This window comes from Aspergillus melleus (genome assembly GCF_016097325.1).
Source record: "Aspergillus melleus strain CBS 546.65 chromosome Unknown contig4, whole genome shotgun sequence".
Lineage (NCBI taxonomy): Eukaryota > Fungi > Ascomycota > Eurotiomycetes > Eurotiales > Aspergillaceae > Aspergillus > Aspergillus melleus.
Genome location: NW_025763373.1, coordinates 662350 through 680717, shown reverse-complemented (window position 1 = coordinate 680717; position 18368 = coordinate 662350). Strand labels below are relative to the sequence as shown.

The window sequence follows — 18368 nt, the reverse complement described above, 5'->3', positions numbered from 1 at the left end:
TCCCGTGGAAAAGAACTCCCTCCCTTCCAGTGTCTCCAGACAATTACATAGACACATTCGGTGTCATTATCTGCATAATGAGGGTACTGGGCTTGTTGGCCACAGGGGCCCTATTGCTGGGCCGTTATCAGGTCGAGGCAAGAGCAGTCTTTGCTCACTTTATGGTATTGCCCCAAATACCGTGAACTTCATTCATAGTGCTAATTTGATTGTAGGTAACCAACACCGCCAACTGGACTTCGTCGCAATGGGAGTCCGACATCTCTGCAGCCAAAGCTGCTCACATCGATGCTTTTGCACTGAACATGGCCGTGGGTGATGCAGCAAATACCAAGGCCCTTCCTATGGCCTTTTCAGCTGCTGACTCTCTTGGATTCAAACTCTTCTTTTCCTTCGATTATGCCGGCAATGGCCCGTGGTCTGAAGCCACGGTCATCTCTATGATCAAAGAATACTCCGCCCATTCCTCCTACTACCAACATGATGGAAAGCCCTTCGTCTCCACGTTTGAAGGCCCTGCTAATGCTGATGACTGGACCAAGATCAAGTCGGAGACCGGCTGCTTCTTCATTCCCGATTGGTCGTCTGTTGGAGCCAAGGCAGCCGTTGAGCTAGGCACTGCCGATGGCCTTTTCAACTGGGCTGCATGGCCCTGGGGTGACTGGGATATGAATACCTATACCGATGCATCTTACTTGGACTATCTCGACGGCAAGCCTTACATGATGCCTGCATCTCCGTGGTTCTACACCAACCTCCCCGGTTACGACAAGAACTGGCTATGGAGAAGTGACCACTTGTGGTACGATCGCTGGCAGGAGATCATGTCGCTCAAACCCCTTCCTGACTTTGTGCAAATCATCTCCTGGAACGACTATGGCGAGTCCCATTATATTGGTCCCATCCATGAAAACAGTATGGCTGCATTTGATATCGGCAGGGCCCCTTACAATTACGTTCTTGATATGCCTCATGATGGCTGGCGTGCCTTCCTTCCATATGTCATCGACACATACAAGAACGGCATTGCCACCGTCACGCACGAGGGATTGCAAGTCTGGTATCGCAAGGCTCCTGCAGCAGCATGCAGCAGCGGTGGAACTTCTGCCAACACGGCCAGCCAGCTTCAACTCGAATACACACCGGCACAAGTCTTGCAGGATAAGGTGTTCTTCTCTGCTCTTCTCACCGTGTCGGCCGAGGTGTCTGTCACTGTCGGTGGTGCTACAGTGCCTGCTACGTGGATCAAGACCCCCGAAAATGGCATTGGGATTCACCATGGCGAGGCCTCCTTCAGCGGCCATTCTGGTGAGGTTGTTGTGACTATCCACCGTGGTGGAAGTGTGATTACAAAGGTCACCGGCACCAGTATCTCCGATTCCTGCACCGACGGCATTCAGAATTACAACGCGTGGGTGGGAAGTGCTTCCAGTTCTGCCGCCGTCTCAGCGTCCCCGGGACTCAAGCTTGATGATGCGGTCTGCGTCAATGGTACCGGCGTGAACAACTTTGTCGGATTGTGTGAATTTGCCTGCCAATATGGATACTGCCCCTATTCCGCGTGTACCTGTGAGTCTCTGGGTGCTGAAAGGAAGAAGCCCAAGGCCACTGGTGTTCAAGGATATCCGATTGCAGGAGAGGACGCTACATACAGCGGCCTGTGCAGTTTCACCTGCAACTATGGCTACTGTCCTCCGGAGGCTTGTGGTACCGAGAAGGTGGAACTGACTGTGCCCACTGTGTCTGACTTTGCTTCCCCGGCATGTGTCGCGGGTACTGGGGATGGAGATCTGGCAGGACTGTGCTCGTATGCCTGCAATTTTGGTTACTGTCCCATCAGCTCCTGCACCTGTACCGCAACGGGCGCTTTAAATGTACCCAAATCGCCTAAGGCTGGACTGAGTGGTAAGGGCGCTTCAGGCAAGGATCCCTTGGTGTACGACGGACTCTGCAACTTTGCCTGTAGCCGCGGCGACTATTGCCCCGATCCCTGCGTCTCGAAGGAGAGCAGCAATGATGATGGCGACAGTGGAAGCAGCGGCGATGGCAGCCATGGCGGCGGCTCTGGTGATGTTGTCTATCTTCCACCCTCGTTCTGGACCGACGATGATCACGATGCCCTCTGCGAGCCTCCTTGCACTCTGATCCTTCCTGGTTATCCGGTGTCTCCTACGCAAACCGTGACCTGGGGCCCTGTCACCGTCCCACTGATCTCCCAAGGCGACGATAACGATGTCACCACGACGTCTACCGTCATCACGCCCAAGCCCTTCCCTCTCGGTTACATTCCCTTCTCTCCGGTCTATGTCCCTGCCGATGCAGAGAACATGACCCTCTACCCTACCCAGGCGATCATGCCCCCTCCCATCGGTATCATCCTTCCCCCCGGTGTTGAAATAATGCCCACCGACTCTTCCTTCACTTGGACTACCGGTCCCTCGCCGAGCATCACTGCCGGACCCGGTGCGACTTCCACGTCCACGACCAACGGCGTGGTCATCGTGACATTTCACTCGAGTTCACACAGCACCGACGTTCAGCCCACTCCAACCGGAAAGATCATCCAGCCCAAACCCCCAGTCCCCAAGGTCACCGTCAAACCAGGCAAACCCAGCAATTCCGGGGGGTGCGGCCCACTCAGCACCAAGCCTGGTTGTGGTATCAACTTCTGTGCCATACTAGGAATTTGCCCAGGATCCTCTGGCGGAAGCTCAGGCGGCGGTAGCAGTCCCGGAAAGGGCAACGATGATGATGACGACGAGCCCAAATCGTGCTCCACCACCCAGACGGCCTCGATCTGCACAGAGGTCATTAGCAGCTACACGCCCGCCGGTCAAGCCACCCTGACGACGACCACCGAGACCTACTGCATCAACACCGCCGGCTGCTCACCCACCGGATCCACGGAGACCATCACCAAGACGACCTCCGAAGAGGTCCACCCGATGACCGTGACCGCCGTCGATGCCTTCGCCACACCGGAACCAGACTCCGTGCTCAAGTCCATCGCCAGCAGCATCAAAAGCGCGCAGAAATCCTATTTCGCCACCGAATGGGCCACCAAGTCAACCACCAGCGACAGCCGTCCCGCCCCCACCAGCGGGTCCAATCCTGGCGAGATCGAAATCACCTACTACAAAGACGGCAGCAAGAGCTCCGGTGAATGGGACGTGTGGGATATTTCCTCGTCTCCCCTGCCCGAGGGTATCTATATTGGATGCCCGGAGGTGACGAGGGTCGCGCCCGTTGCTGTGATTTCAGACGGTGCAATTAATGGGATGAAGGACGGGATGTCGTTCACGGTGTTCGGTTCCAAGTGTACGTATAAGGATACGTCGGGGGGCTATGCTCTTACAGGCAAGAAGATGGGAGAGCTACATTGTGATAAGTATCGGAGTGCTAGTTGCACACGCAACAGTGGGGGAGGGACATGCGCGAAGGGAAATCAAGTCTGGTCTCCCTTGGTGATATGTGAGTGGTAGAAAACTGATGGGTTGTATATAGTAGTAATTCTCGTTATATTAACATCTCACTGAATTTCTGCGTAGAATTGTAAGGCAACAAATGAGCTGTTCAGTACGGAGTATACTCGCACGTGATGCTATACTTCCTGGAGGACAAGTGCCTTGCTGCCTAACCATTCAGGCATCTTCAGGCACCCGCGGCACCCACGCTACTCCGTAAGTGGACCTTTTGACCAACTTAACCAAGGCCCCACCGCAGCCCCGGACGTACTTATACTCAATCGTAGGCCTTCTTGATTCCCATCATTTTCCTTCTTCTCCAAACATGTCTTTACCCACCTTCCCACCCGAATTAATCCAATGCATCACCGACTACCTCTTCCCATCTATACAAGATGTGAATTCTCTAGCCAGAACATCGAAACTCCTACACCGAACCACTAACCCCATACTATACCACCACCACCTCGTTCATCAAGGTAGCGCGATCCTAATATGGGCCGCCAAATACGGCAAATCAGACCCCTGCAGGCGTTTCCTGCACGAAGGCGCCAATCCCAACATCCAAGATCCGACGCACGGCAGAACGCCGCTTTCATGGGCCGCCGAATTCGGTTACAAAGATGTCGTTGAGGTTCTTCTCTCGTCTGACGAGGTTGATCCGAATGCGCCCGACATGAATGCGCGCACTCCGCTCTTCTGGGCCGCAGGGAATACGAGACAATCTCTTTCTAAGATGTGGAGTCCGTATTGGTTCAGTCCCACAGTGGATGTCTTTCAGTCGTCAAAGCCGGAGGATTACCTCGCTATCGTGAAGATGTTGCTCTCTCACAAAGACACCCAGCCGGATTGCCCGAACGAGCACGGGGTGACACCCCTTACCGTTGCCGTCGCGGAGGGCGCAGAAGGTGTAGTCGAGGAGCTACTTCGCACGGGGAAGGTAGATGTCAACTCGAAGGACGAGTTCGGGCAAACGCCGCTCATGGCCGCGGCCAGAATCGGACACACTGGGATTGTCAAGCAACTGCTGGCTATTGATGGCGTGGACTTGGACGCCAGATCTGAGAGCGGAGATAGTCCGCTGATGAGCGCCGCGCGGCACGGGCATGCGGAGATCGTGCAATTGCTGCTTGACAGTCCTGCCGTGGACCCGGACCAGCAGCCTAGTTTTGGAGACCGGCCTCTGTTAATAGCCGTGGCGGAAGGGCACGCGGATGTCGTGGAGGTGCTTCTTGCTAGCGGGAAGGTTGATCCAAACTTGCCGAATAGACGGGGCGTCACGGCGATTGTGAGGGCGGCGCAACGAAACCGGGCGCAAATTATGCGCATACTGCTTGACAAGGGGGTCGAGCCGGATGAGAGGGACAGGGAGGGGAACACGCCACTTGAAATCGCTTCTGAGAGGGGGCATATCGAGGTAGTTAGGCTTTTGCTTTCGACGGGTCGGGTGCAGCTTTTCGAGTTGACGAACCGCAAAAGGGCGCCTTTTTGGGCAATGTCGCAGTTGAAAGCGAATGTTATTGAGGCGTTGGAGGATTATAGGAGGCGTCAAGGTGGCCCCCAGTTGGAGTCTTAAGGTTACATGGATGTTACTATGTTTATACACTGGATTGATAGTTCTTTGGACATCAGAAATTGAACTCTTTCGTTTTTCAAAACATCGTTTTCGCTTGTTGGTGGTGGCATATTTAGTTTATTAGACTTGGGAGCAACCTATAACAAGTTTCTAGTACACACAATGAAAGCAAATTTCATTTGCAGCCAGAAAATAAAACATATTACTATTTTCAAGCCTTATATACTAATAAGTTTCAACTTATCCATTCTCTAACCCATCCCTCTAGCACCGGCGACAAAGTCTCCCTCAGGAAGGGACAAAGCTGTCTATTTACGCGCAAGTCTTGGCCGACTGCCACCTCAACCATTCAAACATCTACCGAATCAATCGATCGACCTATCATGACCTGGCATCGGACGTACTTTTGCAGTATCCAATTGTAAACCAATCAGGACCAGGTCACATACTCTAGTCTCATGCGTGATGAAATGTGCAGTCAGGGATTGTCAGGCTGAGACGCAGGAGGAGAATCTCGCAAAATCGCGCAGAGACCTGAAGCTCTAATTCTGATTCTGTAGGATCCTACGGAATGCTACCGTTTCTGAAAGGGACCCGTGCTAACGTCTCTTCCGAGTCATTTGGGTTCTTGGACTAAGATAGCTTGTTCAACATGCTGGCCAAGCTACGTGCAAAGCTCTGCTGCTCTTCAGCCGATGGCAATGCCGACGAGGCTGAGCCCGCCATCTTCCATGCGAACCCCTCCATAAACGAGGAACGACTCGAGCCGAAAAGCAATACGCCGTTTGATGTTTTCAACACGCCTTCAACCCATGGTGTCGCGGAGCCGAAAGATCTCTGGAAAGTCGCCTTTGACGGGCTGGATCCAACACGCAAATTCTGGTTCTCGAACGAACAGCCCCCGGCAGAGGAAATCCAGAAGGTGATCAGCGAGACGGAAAAGAGATACGAGGAGTATCAAACCGGGGGCCTGTTAATAAGACGACCCGATGGAAAGGAGATCAAAGTCCGCGAGATCACTCAGAAGATCCTCGCGTCGGCGTTGACTGCGCAAGAAGTCGTGAAAACGATTGTGAGCTTCGACCAAAGTGGCTATGGTGGGTTCACATCCATCTCTGCATCATGCACCGCTGCATAGTGAGATAGAGATGCTGACACTCTAACGAAAGCGTCCAGCGCCTGGGCGATAGTCTCGCTGGGAATCTCGGTACTCGCAGCCCCAAGGGAACCCATCCCCCACTATATCGCTCCCTATTTGACCATCATTGACAGCGAGTGCCGATACAAAGGTTGTGCTAGCGACCAGCAGTTGGAGGATGCTCTGGTGGATATTTATACAGCAATACTGGAATATGCAGCGGAGGTGAGGAGGAGGAATGCTGAAAGTATTGTCGGTAAGGCCAAAGACTCCCCAAATGGAATGAATGCACGAGAAGCCTGACCCACGCTTTCAGCCCGCGTAGGGAACACGCTTATTCCTCTTACCGAACAGCCACTGCAGCAGCTTCGAGAAGCTATAGAGTCGAAAGCCAACGTGGCTGAAAAATGGGCGAGCCTAACGGACCGGTCGTGTGAGTTGATGCTCTACTTCATATCCTTTTCGTCAAATTGCTTACGCATGGCAGACCTGAAAAAACAGGCCGCAGACATTCTCACAACTCTCGATACAAACACTAAAGAAGTCCAAAGGGTATATTTGAGTAGGCCTTCCACCCGCCAGGGTATCTAACCCGGGATCATTTACTCATAGGTGGAAGCAGGTTTCGAGGATAAGCAAAACTTTGAATGGTTATCTCAGTCAGACTACTCAAAGGCCCAGACACGCCCAGGGATACCGAGCTAAAGGAACAGGAGACTGGCTGTTGGAGCTAGAGGACTATAAACATTGGAAGTCTTACCCAGGGAAAATCTTTTGGCTGCGTGGCGTTGGTAAGTGTCTATCGGCTATGTTGGTGATTCCAGGGACGGCGCTGACTGCTCCACAAGCGGGCTGCGGAAAATCAGTCATATGGTATGAAGGCACCGCGAGAACCTCCGACATAACTCTAAGCTAATCACATGTAGCTCGACAATTATTGAGGATATCAGTCAGATCTGCCGTGACGATCCCCGAAAGCGATGCGTCTACTGGTACTTCCAATTCAACGTGCGCGAATCACAGGCCGTCGAGAACATGCTCAGGTGCATCATTCGACAGCTCTATGAAGTTCCATTCAATGATCATATAAAAAAGATGTGCGAGGAGCATCGTGTTAAGGGAAGTCAGCCAAGCCATGGGATGCTGTTAGAAGTCCTCGACAACGTCATATCTGCATATCAAGGGGACATATTCTTGATCCTAGATGCATTGGACGAATGTCCGTGGTCACCCGAGCACCAGGAACGAGGCTCCTTGCTTAGAATGCTTGGCGACTGGCAGGAAAGGCACAGCAAGAAATTACACATTCTTGTGACAAGTCGGCCAGAACCAGGTATCATGCAACAGTTCACGGAAAGTATAACGTTGGACCTCGAGGAGAGATTGGAGGATGACGTTGCGGCTTTTGTCCAGCTCGAAGTCGCAGGGATAGACGAGAGAATTGCTGATCACGAGATGAAAGGATGTATCGTTGACGAATTACTCCAAGTCGAAAAGAGGCATGGCAAGCCCTGTTCGCTCCAGGAAGAAGGCTTTTAATGACACATGCTATTGTACACCGACGCTTTCGCTCGGCGGACCTTCAAATCAAGCGTCTGAAAGCCTGCCACACTAGATCTGACATCTTGGAAGCCCTGAAGACCATACCAAAATCGTTGCAGGAGTTCTACCAACTTGTGATGGAGGGGATTGCACCTTCCGAACGAAGGTTTGCTCGGTCAATTCTGCTGTGGCTCAGCTTCTGCGTTCGGCCTCTTACCTTGGAAGAGGTTGCAGCAGCAGCAGGCCTGCCAGTCCCAGAGCATGTTATCAGAATCTGCACAACTTCCTTCGTGAACTTTTGGCAATCAGATGGTCAGGTCAAACTGGCCCATTTCTCAGTGAAAGAATTTCTTGTCACCAACGCACACGAGGGCCATTGGTACCAGCTCTCCGCCTTGAGCAGTCATAGAGCTCTAGCCGAGGACACGCTGAGACTGCTCTTACAGAAGACCGAGGAAGTATCGGAAGATGATGTGTGCAAGGAAGCATTACTGCATTATGCTGCGTGCAACTGGCACGAACACTTCAAAGCATCAACCTGCTTTCCTCAAAACCCAGGACCTCAGACGATTGTTGATGAGCTTTTCTGTCATCCAACCATCTACCGTAACTGGCGCTGCCTATTGACTTGCTTTAGGGAGCTGTACGTGCGACCAGCCCCTATCTGCACTGCATCCGAGCTGGGCCTCATACAAACAGTGAATGAGTTACTCAAACTAGGGATCGAGGGGCTTGGGCCTGTACTTGAGTCAATCAACGCAGTATATATTGCTGCCCAGGCGGGGCATCTTGATGTTTTGGATTTACTGCTGAAGAGAGTTGCTATCTCTATTGATACGGCTGAGCGCACATTTGAAATAGTGCGACGCCATGGCCTTAGAACCAAGACACTTGAAGATATGGTGAAGAACCTTTCAGATTCTGGGGTTCTATACGCCGGAACCGGGGGCCAAGACGTTCGCATTGATGAGCGAATTGTTATAGCCGCGGTAAAGAACAAAGCTTGCGGTTTGGAGCTTATGACCATTCTCCTGGATCAATATGAAGCGAGAGGCATTGCGATTGTGCCCGTGACTGAGCAAGTGTTGGCAAGCACTCTCAAGAACAAGGAATCTGGGTGTGGTATTCTTCAGCTACTTCTCGAAAGACGCGGTGGAGATGTCCGGATCTATCCTGGAATCAAGGAGTTGTTAGCGTGCCCGATGTTCATAAGTTCCAGCACTCTAAGTCTCCTACTTGAAGCACGGCATGAAGAGATTTCCTTAGATGAGCGTTTTCTTGAGAGCTTTGCAGAAGATGCCACCGGTCCACAGATGGAAGCTATTTTGAGGACATTAGGCGACGATTTCTTAGTGACCGAGCGTGTTCTGGAAGCAGAAGCCCACAATACGAATGGTGGTGGTGCTATGCATCAAATTATTCGACGACAAGAGCATGGCCTTCAGGTGAGTGAGCGTCGTCTTTGCTCAGTGGCAAAAGATTGTTTTAATTCGGTCGAGATCCTGGGCACTCTCCTGGATGAGTGCGGGCCAGACTTTCCAGTGGGCGAAAATGTTATGCTCGCAGTCGTGCAACATTGGGACGCGCACAGGATGCTTAATATGCTCTTGTACAGGCAGCAAGCTGGATTCAATGTCAGTCAAATGATACTACTCCAAGCAGCTCGCAACCCTCATGTCCGAGATGTCCTCGAGATACTGATGAACAATGGCGGCCTGAAAGTTCCACTGACAGAAGAAATAGTACGCGCTGCTTTGACCAGTGATAAAGCAATGTCTTATCTCTTGGATCTGGAAGAAGGACATATCCGAACTGTTCCCATCACGGATGAAATGCTATTAGATGCAGTACACTCGCTAAGCGCTGATACATTACACACCATATTTCGCAAAAGACCGAATATTCAAGTGACCGATGGTATGTTTGTTGGTGCAAGTCGTGACCTATCCAAGCTATCACTACTGCTACAGCAATCGTACAGTCAACTGCCAGTCGAGCAAATGATCCAAGATTTGGGCACAAGACCTCACGGCAATCCAGTAGATGTAATTAAGTTCATCTTGGATCAAAAACTCCTGGAAATCGATGAACGAGTCTTGGAAATATTTGCCAACAACCTTGACGCTCTGGAATTTCTTCTCGAGAGGAAGCCCCTGGTACCCATCACAGAGCAAACTGTTATTCGATCAGCTACCGGTGTAGGGACATGGCCCTTGCTACTGGACAAACGAATTCAAGCGCTCCCGATATCAACAGAAGTGATGATCGCCGTGGTCAGGGCATATGATCCAGGGGCTAGCTATTTGCAACGTTTCCTCGCGCATTTCGGCTTGGCAGTACCAATAACAGAGAGGGTCTTGTTAGCTGCTACGCAAAACCTGGCGGCCTTACAACTACTGTTTCAGGCACAAGGACCCAATACACCGCGATTCTTATCTGAAGAGCTGGTCTTTCTCGCGACCTACCATGGATTTCCAGCAATGTCATGGCTCCTTCAGGAGTGTGGCTCGGCAGTACCACTAACAGAAAGAGTGCTAGTTGCTGCCACTGCACAGAGCCTGACTGGGGTACTGTACCTCATCCGAGAACAGTTTATAGATATCAATCTGCAGCAAATATGGAAAGGAATATGGAACCCTGGATTGCGATTTCTTTGATACCCTCCAGGACAATATGGAACCTTGGGATTCGGCGTCGCTTGTTAGGATGAGGGCCGCCAGACACATTCTCGAGTATACCAAAGATGTTGATGTCTCGGAGAAACTATTTGAACAGGCATCATCTGCCCGTGGCAAAGACGAAGACAGCGCTTTTGCTGATCTAATTAAGATCTGCGTCGATAACAAACTACCTGTTCGAGTGACGGATCGCATGATGATGCTAGTGTCGGACAGATGCAGTACTGAAGACATCCAGTATATTTGCTGGCCCCCTAGAAGACATGAGGGCATGGAAACCCCAAGCGACGATGCCCTTACCCGAAGTATGTTCCGGGATTACCGCGCAAGGGCCCGCTATCATCCCACAGAATCCCAATACAGACATGCAGGGGACCTTGAGAAGATGCTTCTGGTCGTTTATCACTGAAGGTGACGAGCCTTGGAACGTTAAGAGCTAATATCCTGGCCCAAATACATCCTCCCAGGAGCGAAGATTAGTAGGCAGCTTTATTTCTCTTCGCATCTCTTGGGTTGGGGGGTTTCTTAAGTAGTTATAGTCAGGAACAACCTTTGTGGTTTTGTCCAAACTAGGCGCCTCAAACCCACTTTCACAAATTTTCTCACCCCCTATCAATCCGCCACTTCACCGAGCCTGGAGTCTCATGGTTGTCACAATTCAGGAGCCCGAGCCAACGAGGTTGAGCATGGGTGTATCTGTGCCGGATGATCTGGCTGGGAGTGCATTCCAGTCTGGAGCGGTTCGTAGAGAGTGGAACCAATGTGAACGTGGTGAGTGAGTTTAACATGAATAGGTCGTAGGAGGAAAGGATTGCATCTTCTGGAGTATCTCTTCATCTGGCTGATAGATATGGATCTGAGTATTTTGCAATTAGCAGGGGGCGGATGGGAGGTTTTTATGTTAATGGTTAGTTATTTTGGTAAGGAATATCAGTGACAGTAGAATGTACTGTAAGAACGGTTCATCAATTCATTAATTCCCCCCAGGTTGCTTCCAACAACCTAGAGATAACATACAAGAAGTAAGATAACAACCCCAACGCCAAACAGAAACATATGATGGATATGCCCAATTCAGAACACGATATTAATCATCGGTACCTGCAACTCGTCGCAGGATCATAAACACCAGCGCAATTAGAACCCCGATGATCGCGCGGTCCAGCCAGGGACCATCCTGCGATACAGTTCGATGGGTTGATTGGGAGACGGGAGGGATGATAGCGGGTTGTGTTGTTCTTGTTGGCGTGGGTGTTGTCGTTGTCGGGGATGTAGTAGGCTGTGATGCTGCTGGTGCTGAAGTCGACGTGGACGTAGATGCAGGAACATCTGCAGACAATGGTTGCTGTTCCTGCAGTGGCTGCTGCTGCTGCTGCTGCTGCTGCTTGGTCTCGGCAGATGAGCCCGCATCTGCTCGAAAACCCACAGCCTCATCCGCTTGGGAGAGCGAGACCTGCTCTGACAGACCCCCCTTCTCTTCCTTGTCATTCGAATCGTCCAGTTTATCCTCAACCACCTTCTCCCCCTCCACCTTCCCCTCCCCATCCCCAACATCATCACCATCATCAACCACAACCCCCTTCTCCTTACACTCCCCCCTCCACTCCCCCAAAATCGCCTCATTACTCCTCCCACAAACCTCACAACACCACCCCCCACTCCGTCCCGCATACTCCCGCCTCACCTCCTCCGGCACATCCAACCCCCCCAACTGCCCCTTCGCATCCCCATCCATAAAACTCCTTATCGCAATCAACGCCGTCCTGATCCCCCACGCAGGCTGCCACGACTCCTCATGATGACCCGAGATACTAAGACAGATCTCGCGGTTGACTTCGAAGCGGCCCGTGGGCGTGAGGAAGCGGAACGAAGGTGGCCGCAGCGGGTAGGTCGGCGGGAGGACGATTCGGCCGTGATAGATCCCTCCCGAGTACGGCGATGGGGAGGGCGGGCCGGCTAGCGTGAAGTGCCAGTCGTAGAGGTTGTCTTGGACCGGGGCGGCGTGGAAATATGGGGATGGGGAGGTGGAGAGCTCGGTGGCTTCTTTTAGGAGGCGTTTGTGGGAGGGGGGCATTTTCTCTCTCTCTCTCTCTCTCCCTCTCTCTCTCTTTGCCTCGATATCTTTGTTTTGTTTTTATGGGGCGGTACGAGTTGATTATTTGTGGGTTTTGTATGTGGTGTTGCTTTGTGTTGTCCTTTCGTGTTTTGAGGTTCGGTGGTCTGAATGTGATGTGATGATGTCAGGGTAAAGTGTCGATCTTGATGCGAGGGATGCGGGGGATGCGAATGCGATAGGCAAGTAGTTGCTGTTCTCTGCTGGATCAGAGGATATACCAGACAGGGAGGTTCATGCGACAAATGATTCCCATTGATACAGTGGACAAGCGACGCAGAAAGCAATGCCGGCTGGAGATGGAGGATGAAAGATGGAGAATGGATTGGCCAGTTGGCCGGAAGGAAGGCGGCGCCGTTGGTGCCTTGGCAATCAGGCACCGTTGGAATGCCGGTTCAAGATACTTGATTAACTCTCATTTGAGCACGAATTAAATCACAATGACTTGAAATTTATAGGGTTATATTCACAAGCATAATCCCGCTTCATACCATGCGCCGAGCTAGACGCCTATATCACTCTCACCAGTTATAATCGAACACAGAAATGCCAATATAACCTTACATATGCAACATGCACGACAAACAATTACATAAATATACTCCGTACGGCATCATCATCTACCATGACTCAATCCCAGTCTCGCCACTCATCAGACTGCGACTGGCCTTTAGCACTACGGCTGCGGTCGCCATTGCGATATGGACTCGCACCATCTGGCTTCGAAAGAAAATCGGCCTCTTCCACATCCTCGTAATCGCTGTCCCCCGGTCGAGGCCGCGGGGACATCGGTGCTAACGTCTTCATCGAGACTCCGGTATCCGGCCGGTTCGACTCCTGGTAGTAGGCGTTCGGCGGGTGGGAGGTATGTGTGGGGATGCCCCATGCCTGGCTGTTATGCATGTGGCGCTGGTAAAGGTCACGCTGGTATTCCCGTTGGGCCGCATCTTGCTCCTCCCTGCGCTCCCGGATATGCTCGCGAGCTTGCATAAACTTGGGGCTCGGCTCCCAGTGCCATCCGTCTCCCGTGGTAGTCGAGACGGGAAGGCACCAGAAAAGGGGCCGGGAACCGAACAAATGCGCCAAGTTGCGGCGCCAGCCCAGGTCAAATGCGTTGGGCAGTTTCTCATTGTCCTGCTCATGCAGGTACTGTTGGTATCTGTCGTTCTCGCGTTCCCGTTCCATTTCCGCATACGATCGCGAAAGCGCCTGCTGGGCTGGTGTCATGCCCGGCTGTCGAGGTGGTGTCTGTAGCGGAGTCACCTGCTCCTCGCCCTCTTCGGGCCGGGTCACACCGGGAATGGCGTTGGCGTGAGCGTCTAATATTTGGTTGCCGTAATCCTGAAGGCGATGGCCGAGGCTGTGAGGGTCGTCGCTGCCGTCGCCTCGCGACCCATGGTGAAATCGGTGGCGATCCAGCGCTTTTCGCAACGGGGAGACATAGCGCGTCTTCTCCAAGCATTCGATGGTCGTTAAGTTACGCACGGCAAGAGTGATGTGCCAGATGGTGAACCCCGACAGAACCAGGCCAATAATCCCGCCTAAGATGGCCAGCAAAATGACATTCACCGGCAAGATCGTATCCATATACTGGGTGTTATTGAACACCTCGGTCCAGATCCACAGAGACGCCACGAGGAAACCCACCCAGCAGAAGATCGACGTGTAGATCAAAAACAGAAGAAACGCTTTATAGTTGTAGAGTCCGACGCAAGTGGCCAACCACGGACAGTGGTGGTCCATCTTCAGCACGCATCGCTTGCAGGTGGAGCAGTGATGGGTCCGGTCCGGCTTGGGAGACTGACACTTCTTGCAAAACCGAGTCCCGCCCGTCGAATTCACCGTGTAGGCCGTATATTCGGGGAGTTCGGTGATAGGGAGAGCGCTATATTCGTGGCGACCATTTCGGGATCCAGACGGCGAACCGGGGTCGGTGAAGACGGCAACGGTATATGAGGCGTTTAAACAGATGTAGAGGACGACACCGATGATCGAACTCGGCAGACCTGTTATTCCAGAAGTGGTCAGCTGTCAAGATGCCAAAACTGCCTACCTAGCGCTGCACCTACCGATCCACGGGTTTTGTGACGGCCTCAAGCCGATACTAGCCTCAACGTAAACCGCCCACGTTGTGAGACCGTAGACAAATGCTAGTGGGAAAAACGAGGCTGCCGCACAGCAGTAGCGTTCGCATCGGAGAGCCCAGGCCCGCGGCCGGCGTTTCGACCAGGACGGAGATGACGGCGGGGAAGTGGCTAGAGTTGCCATTGTCATTTAGCGATCTTTAGGGATTTGAGGCCACTTCACGGCGAAAGGGCAATATCCACGATGGATGGAATAGAGCCCTAGATCATTGCGACATGAAGCTGCCCCGGGCGACTCGGAAGGGTGATGAAGTGAAGATGAAGGACTCGGCGGACAGATCGTCAAGAGGCTGGAAAGGTGACAAAATGATGAGACTGGGACGTAGAGTCGAGCAAACAGGCCGAGTCCTGGGATTAAGAGGAACGGGAGAATGAGCGAGACGAGAGAGAATGAGGGAATCGTCGAAGCAGATCGTCATCGGATCGCCGTCCTTGAGATTAATTGCCGTAATTACCTACACCGCCACCGTCCGGTTATATTTAGTACTGCCGCGTGGCTGTGCACCTTAATTATGCCATTGCATAAAAAGGCATAAAAAGTAGTAGATCCAGCAAGTACTCGGCTACATCAAATGGTTATTGACTAATGCAACATGGCTGTGAAGTGTTAAAGATACAGAAAATGTTCATCAATAGATGGCTAAATCATCGACTATCTCAAAACAAACAAAAAAGACCCAAGCTAGTTATGGTTCGTGGTCGTCACATTCTTTATCTCATAGGGTTTCATGCCCTGCTCACACCAGTTGTTGACCGGCTGCAGAAGAACAACGTTAGCGTTTGACATTTGTATATGGAAACAAGCACCAACTTACCAAGCAACTCAGCCGGTGGCACCACGAGCAGTTCGACGAGTGGTACTTGTAAAAGTCCACAATCAAGAGAATGAATCCGATGAGAACGGCGACCAAGGCGCCTGCGCGAACAAACCACCAGGCCCACCACAAAGGCTTTCGGCCCTTGAAGAAACCCAGAGGGCCAGAAGGCTCCGAGGAGCCACCCTTCTTGCTCTTGAAGAAGTTGGCAAAACTGGGACCGGCGGTGGTAACCTTGTTGTCCGGCTCCGGTCCCGAGCCAGCACCTCCGCTCATGGCGACGTAGGGGTTCCGAGCGAGTCCGATACGTTCCCGGAGCGCGTTTGGAGAACGCATGATGCACAGTCCGAGAGCCAGTCCCATGATAAAACCTCCAATGTGGGAAAAGTTATCCAGTCCGGGTAACAGACCCAGGACAAACGAAATGCCCACACCAAGGATCATGATAATAAACTCTACCCACGGAGATTGTCGCTCATTCCAGGTGTAAAGCAGGTCCAGGACGAAGAGTGCAAGGATACCGAAGAGAGCTCCCGAGCAACCACAAGCGCTCATGAAGGGTGCCGAGTAGTTGCCGCCCAGCACGAATCCCCAAATACCGCTAGCAATATAGACGAGACCGTATCGCCACCATCCGATCATTCTCTCCATGTCCACGCCCATGGTCATTTGCACGAGCAGGTTGAAGCCGATGTGCACAAATCCGCTGTGAAGAAACATGGGGATAATGAATCGGTACCACTGGTTGGGAGCGGGGTTGTCGTCGAGCGATCCATGCGGCGTCGGGTTTGGAACTCCGTTAAAGCTGCACAGTTCAGATAGGGTGCAATCCAGCTCGTTAGTCGTGGTGTTGGGGCACGGCATCTTGAATTGTTCATTCGCGTTCTGCACCTTATCCACGTTCTTCATACACGGTGTGTACCGGGAGCCCATGCTGATTTGAAGATAGGCCGACGGTCCGATCATCGGGTTGATTTGAGGTTTGGTTTGAATTGGCGACCCCGTTAATTGCGCTGCGCAAGCACGTTAGTGTCATCATCCAAGAATACCGTTATTTTTTTTCCACCTACCGCTCTTGACCAACTCAACGATAAACACCACAATCATCACCACCGTAAGCGTATATGTCACCCAAGGAATCTTCTTCTTAAAGAAACCCTTCTTCTTGCGTCCTCCTCGAGGAGCTGGCGGTTCGATCATCTCGGGCGGGGGGTAGTGTGTCGGTTGTTGCATCCAATCTCCCGGCGGAGGAGCATTGGGGTATTGATTCTGCGATTTCAATGGGATATTCTCCGCATATTGATCGTGATCGTTTGATCGGCCACCGGCCACGTACGGTCCCTGGTCCGAGCCTAGCGATTGTTGACTATGACGGAGGTCGTACGGATCGGCGCCGTTCGGGGAGACGTAGGGATTAGCACTGGGATCGGGATAACTGGGAGCTGGAGACCGGCGATTGACCGAATCTGTAGGAGGGAAGGCCTGGTCGTATGTGGGCGGGTGATTGCCGTAGCCAGTGTCGTAGTAACCGTGTGCTGCCATCTTGAATGGACGGCGAGGTCGTGAAAAGGAGGTAACAGGGGGGGAGGAGGAAGAGGGTGAGTGAGAGAGAGACGGAACTGGGGGCGGTTTTGTATCGTCAAGACTGCGCCAAGCGAAAGGGGAAAATGAAAGGTCTTGTTTCGGTGTGGGGGTTTGACACAAGGCGGGTTGACGACTCCGTTCAAACGAGCGATGATCCGATCGAGCCTTATATGCGCGGCACGGCCACGTTTGTTGAGACTTGAGACACTGATGAGGCTGACGCAGAGGAGCTCCCTGGACGGGTGGACACGAGGGAAAACACGACGGAGGGGAGGATGCCGACTAATTATCCGAAATGACAGTGGTGACACCCGAGAGGACTTCCACAAAAGAATGCAAGGAGTTTCAGCGGGAGAAAAAAGAGTGGAAAGAAAGAAAAGAAAGAGATTGTTGGCGGTGACGGCGAGGAAGTTCGTTAGGCAGGCGTTTTTGCGGGTGGGAACTATTTTTGGGTGCCGATCCTCGTCGTCAGCTTTATTGCATTGTGGCTGGTGCCGGTTCTTGGTTCTTATTTATTTACTTTACTTCTTCTTGGACTGCGCCCACTTGGACTTGTCACTCTTTTTATTCTCTCTTCTGGACTTCTTTCAAATCCGACTGCCTCTTCCTACTGGCTCGACACTTTTATGTGGCTGCCTGTTGGGAGGGAAACGCAACGCACCCACGCAATCGCTCCGAAGATTTCAACATTAAGCATTAGTGAACGTGGGCTATCCAGGATCCAGTATCCATCGCCTTCTCCATTCCCCATCGCCCTAAGCCACACACGGCGTAAGTCCGCCCTATACATCGGAACCGCAGGCACCGTTGGGTGGACACAATAACACTCGATAAAAAAAATATTGGAAAATGCCAGAAAAATTAAACCAACAAAAGAGAAGAAAGAGAAGAAAGGAAATAACATTAAACCGGTCTGTGCCAATCTCTGCCCAATGCATAAAATTATATAGTCAGAAAGGTAATAATAATAATGGGGCAAAGGATCATCTCTGACCCAAACACCAAGTCTTCATCCCGGCTGGAGCACTCGGGCTTTTCATAGGTACATTATACGTCGCTCAATCCTGTCAGTACCCGTGCTCACATTAATCCAAGTGTCTCTTTTGTCCCATTCAAGTCATTATAGTTGGAGAGGTAAGTTGTCTTCCGAGAAAGTGCAAAACCAAGAACGCCGCGTGCCAACTCCGAGTGAAAGTGCAAAATTAGTCTGCGCGCAGAAGTCAGAATCAGGCACTGCGCATGGAAAGAGAGCATAAAGATTCGGGGTAAAGACTCACCTACCCCCCAGCAAAGGTCATTGAATTCCCTCGGGAA

The 18368-nt window shown here is 51.9% G+C and overlaps 8 protein-coding genes across 8 annotated transcripts; 4 read left to right on the top strand and 4 right to left on the bottom strand.

Moving 5' to 3' along the window:
* Nucleotides 1-77: 77 nt before the first annotated feature.
* Nucleotides 78-3482, top strand: LDX57_007184 (glycoside hydrolase family 71 protein; the record flags this gene model as incomplete). Its single annotated transcript, XM_046088910.1, has 2 exons — nucleotides 78-164; nucleotides 216-3482. The coding sequence occupies 2 exons, from the start codon at nucleotides 78-80 to the stop codon at nucleotides 3480-3482; spliced, it is 3354 nt and encodes a 1117-aa protein (XP_045944880.1).
* Nucleotides 3483-3789: 307 nt separating this feature from the next.
* On the top strand, nucleotides 3790-5040 carry LDX57_007183 (ankyrin repeat domain-containing protein; the record flags this gene model as incomplete). The annotated part of the gene is made up of 1 exon (XM_046088909.1): nucleotides 3790-5040. The coding sequence occupies one exon, from the start codon at nucleotides 3790-3792 to the stop codon at nucleotides 5038-5040; it is 1251 nt and encodes a 416-aa protein (XP_045944879.1).
* A 652-nt stretch (nucleotides 5041-5692) lies between these two features.
* LDX57_007182 (uncharacterized protein) lies at nucleotides 5693-6178 on the top strand (the record flags this gene model as incomplete). The annotated part of the gene is made up of 1 exon (XM_046088908.1): nucleotides 5693-6178. The coding sequence occupies one exon, from the start codon at nucleotides 5693-5695 to the stop codon at nucleotides 6176-6178; it is 486 nt and encodes a 161-aa protein (XP_045944878.1).
* Nucleotides 6179-6585: 407 nt separating this feature from the next.
* LDX57_007181 (uncharacterized protein) lies at nucleotides 6586-10377 on the top strand (the record flags this gene model as incomplete). Its single annotated transcript, XM_046088907.1, has 3 exons — nucleotides 6586-6611; nucleotides 7105-7221; nucleotides 7794-10377. 3 exons carry the CDS (start codon nucleotides 6586-6588, stop codon nucleotides 10375-10377), a joined length of 2727 nt encoding a protein of 908 aa, XP_045944877.1.
* A 1108-nt stretch (nucleotides 10378-11485) lies between these two features.
* LDX57_007180 (ubiquitin-conjugating enzyme E2) lies at nucleotides 11486-12472 on the bottom strand (the record flags this gene model as incomplete). Its single annotated transcript, XM_046088906.1, has 1 exon — nucleotides 11486-12472. One exon carries the CDS (start codon nucleotides 12470-12472, stop codon nucleotides 11486-11488), a length of 987 nt encoding a protein of 328 aa, XP_045944876.1.
* A 669-nt stretch (nucleotides 12473-13141) lies between these two features.
* PFA3 (DHHC family palmitoyltransferase) lies at nucleotides 13142-14254 on the bottom strand (the record flags this gene model as incomplete). The annotated part of the gene is made up of 1 exon (XM_046088905.1): nucleotides 13142-14254. One exon carries the CDS (start codon nucleotides 14252-14254, stop codon nucleotides 13142-13144), a length of 1113 nt encoding a protein of 370 aa, XP_045944875.1.
* A 1083-nt stretch (nucleotides 14255-15337) lies between these two features.
* On the bottom strand, nucleotides 15338-16379 carry LDX57_007178 (rhomboid family protein; the record flags this gene model as incomplete). The annotated part of the gene is made up of 2 exons (XM_046088904.1): nucleotides 15338-15412; nucleotides 15471-16379. 2 exons carry the CDS (start codon nucleotides 16377-16379, stop codon nucleotides 15338-15340), a joined length of 984 nt encoding a protein of 327 aa, XP_045944874.1.
* A 126-nt stretch (nucleotides 16380-16505) lies between these two features.
* On the bottom strand, nucleotides 16506-17012 carry LDX57_007177 (uncharacterized protein; the record flags this gene model as incomplete). Its single annotated transcript, XM_046088903.1, has 1 exon — nucleotides 16506-17012. The coding sequence occupies one exon, from the start codon at nucleotides 17010-17012 to the stop codon at nucleotides 16506-16508; it is 507 nt and encodes a 168-aa protein (XP_045944873.1).
* Nucleotides 17013-18368: the final 1356 nt, after the last annotated feature.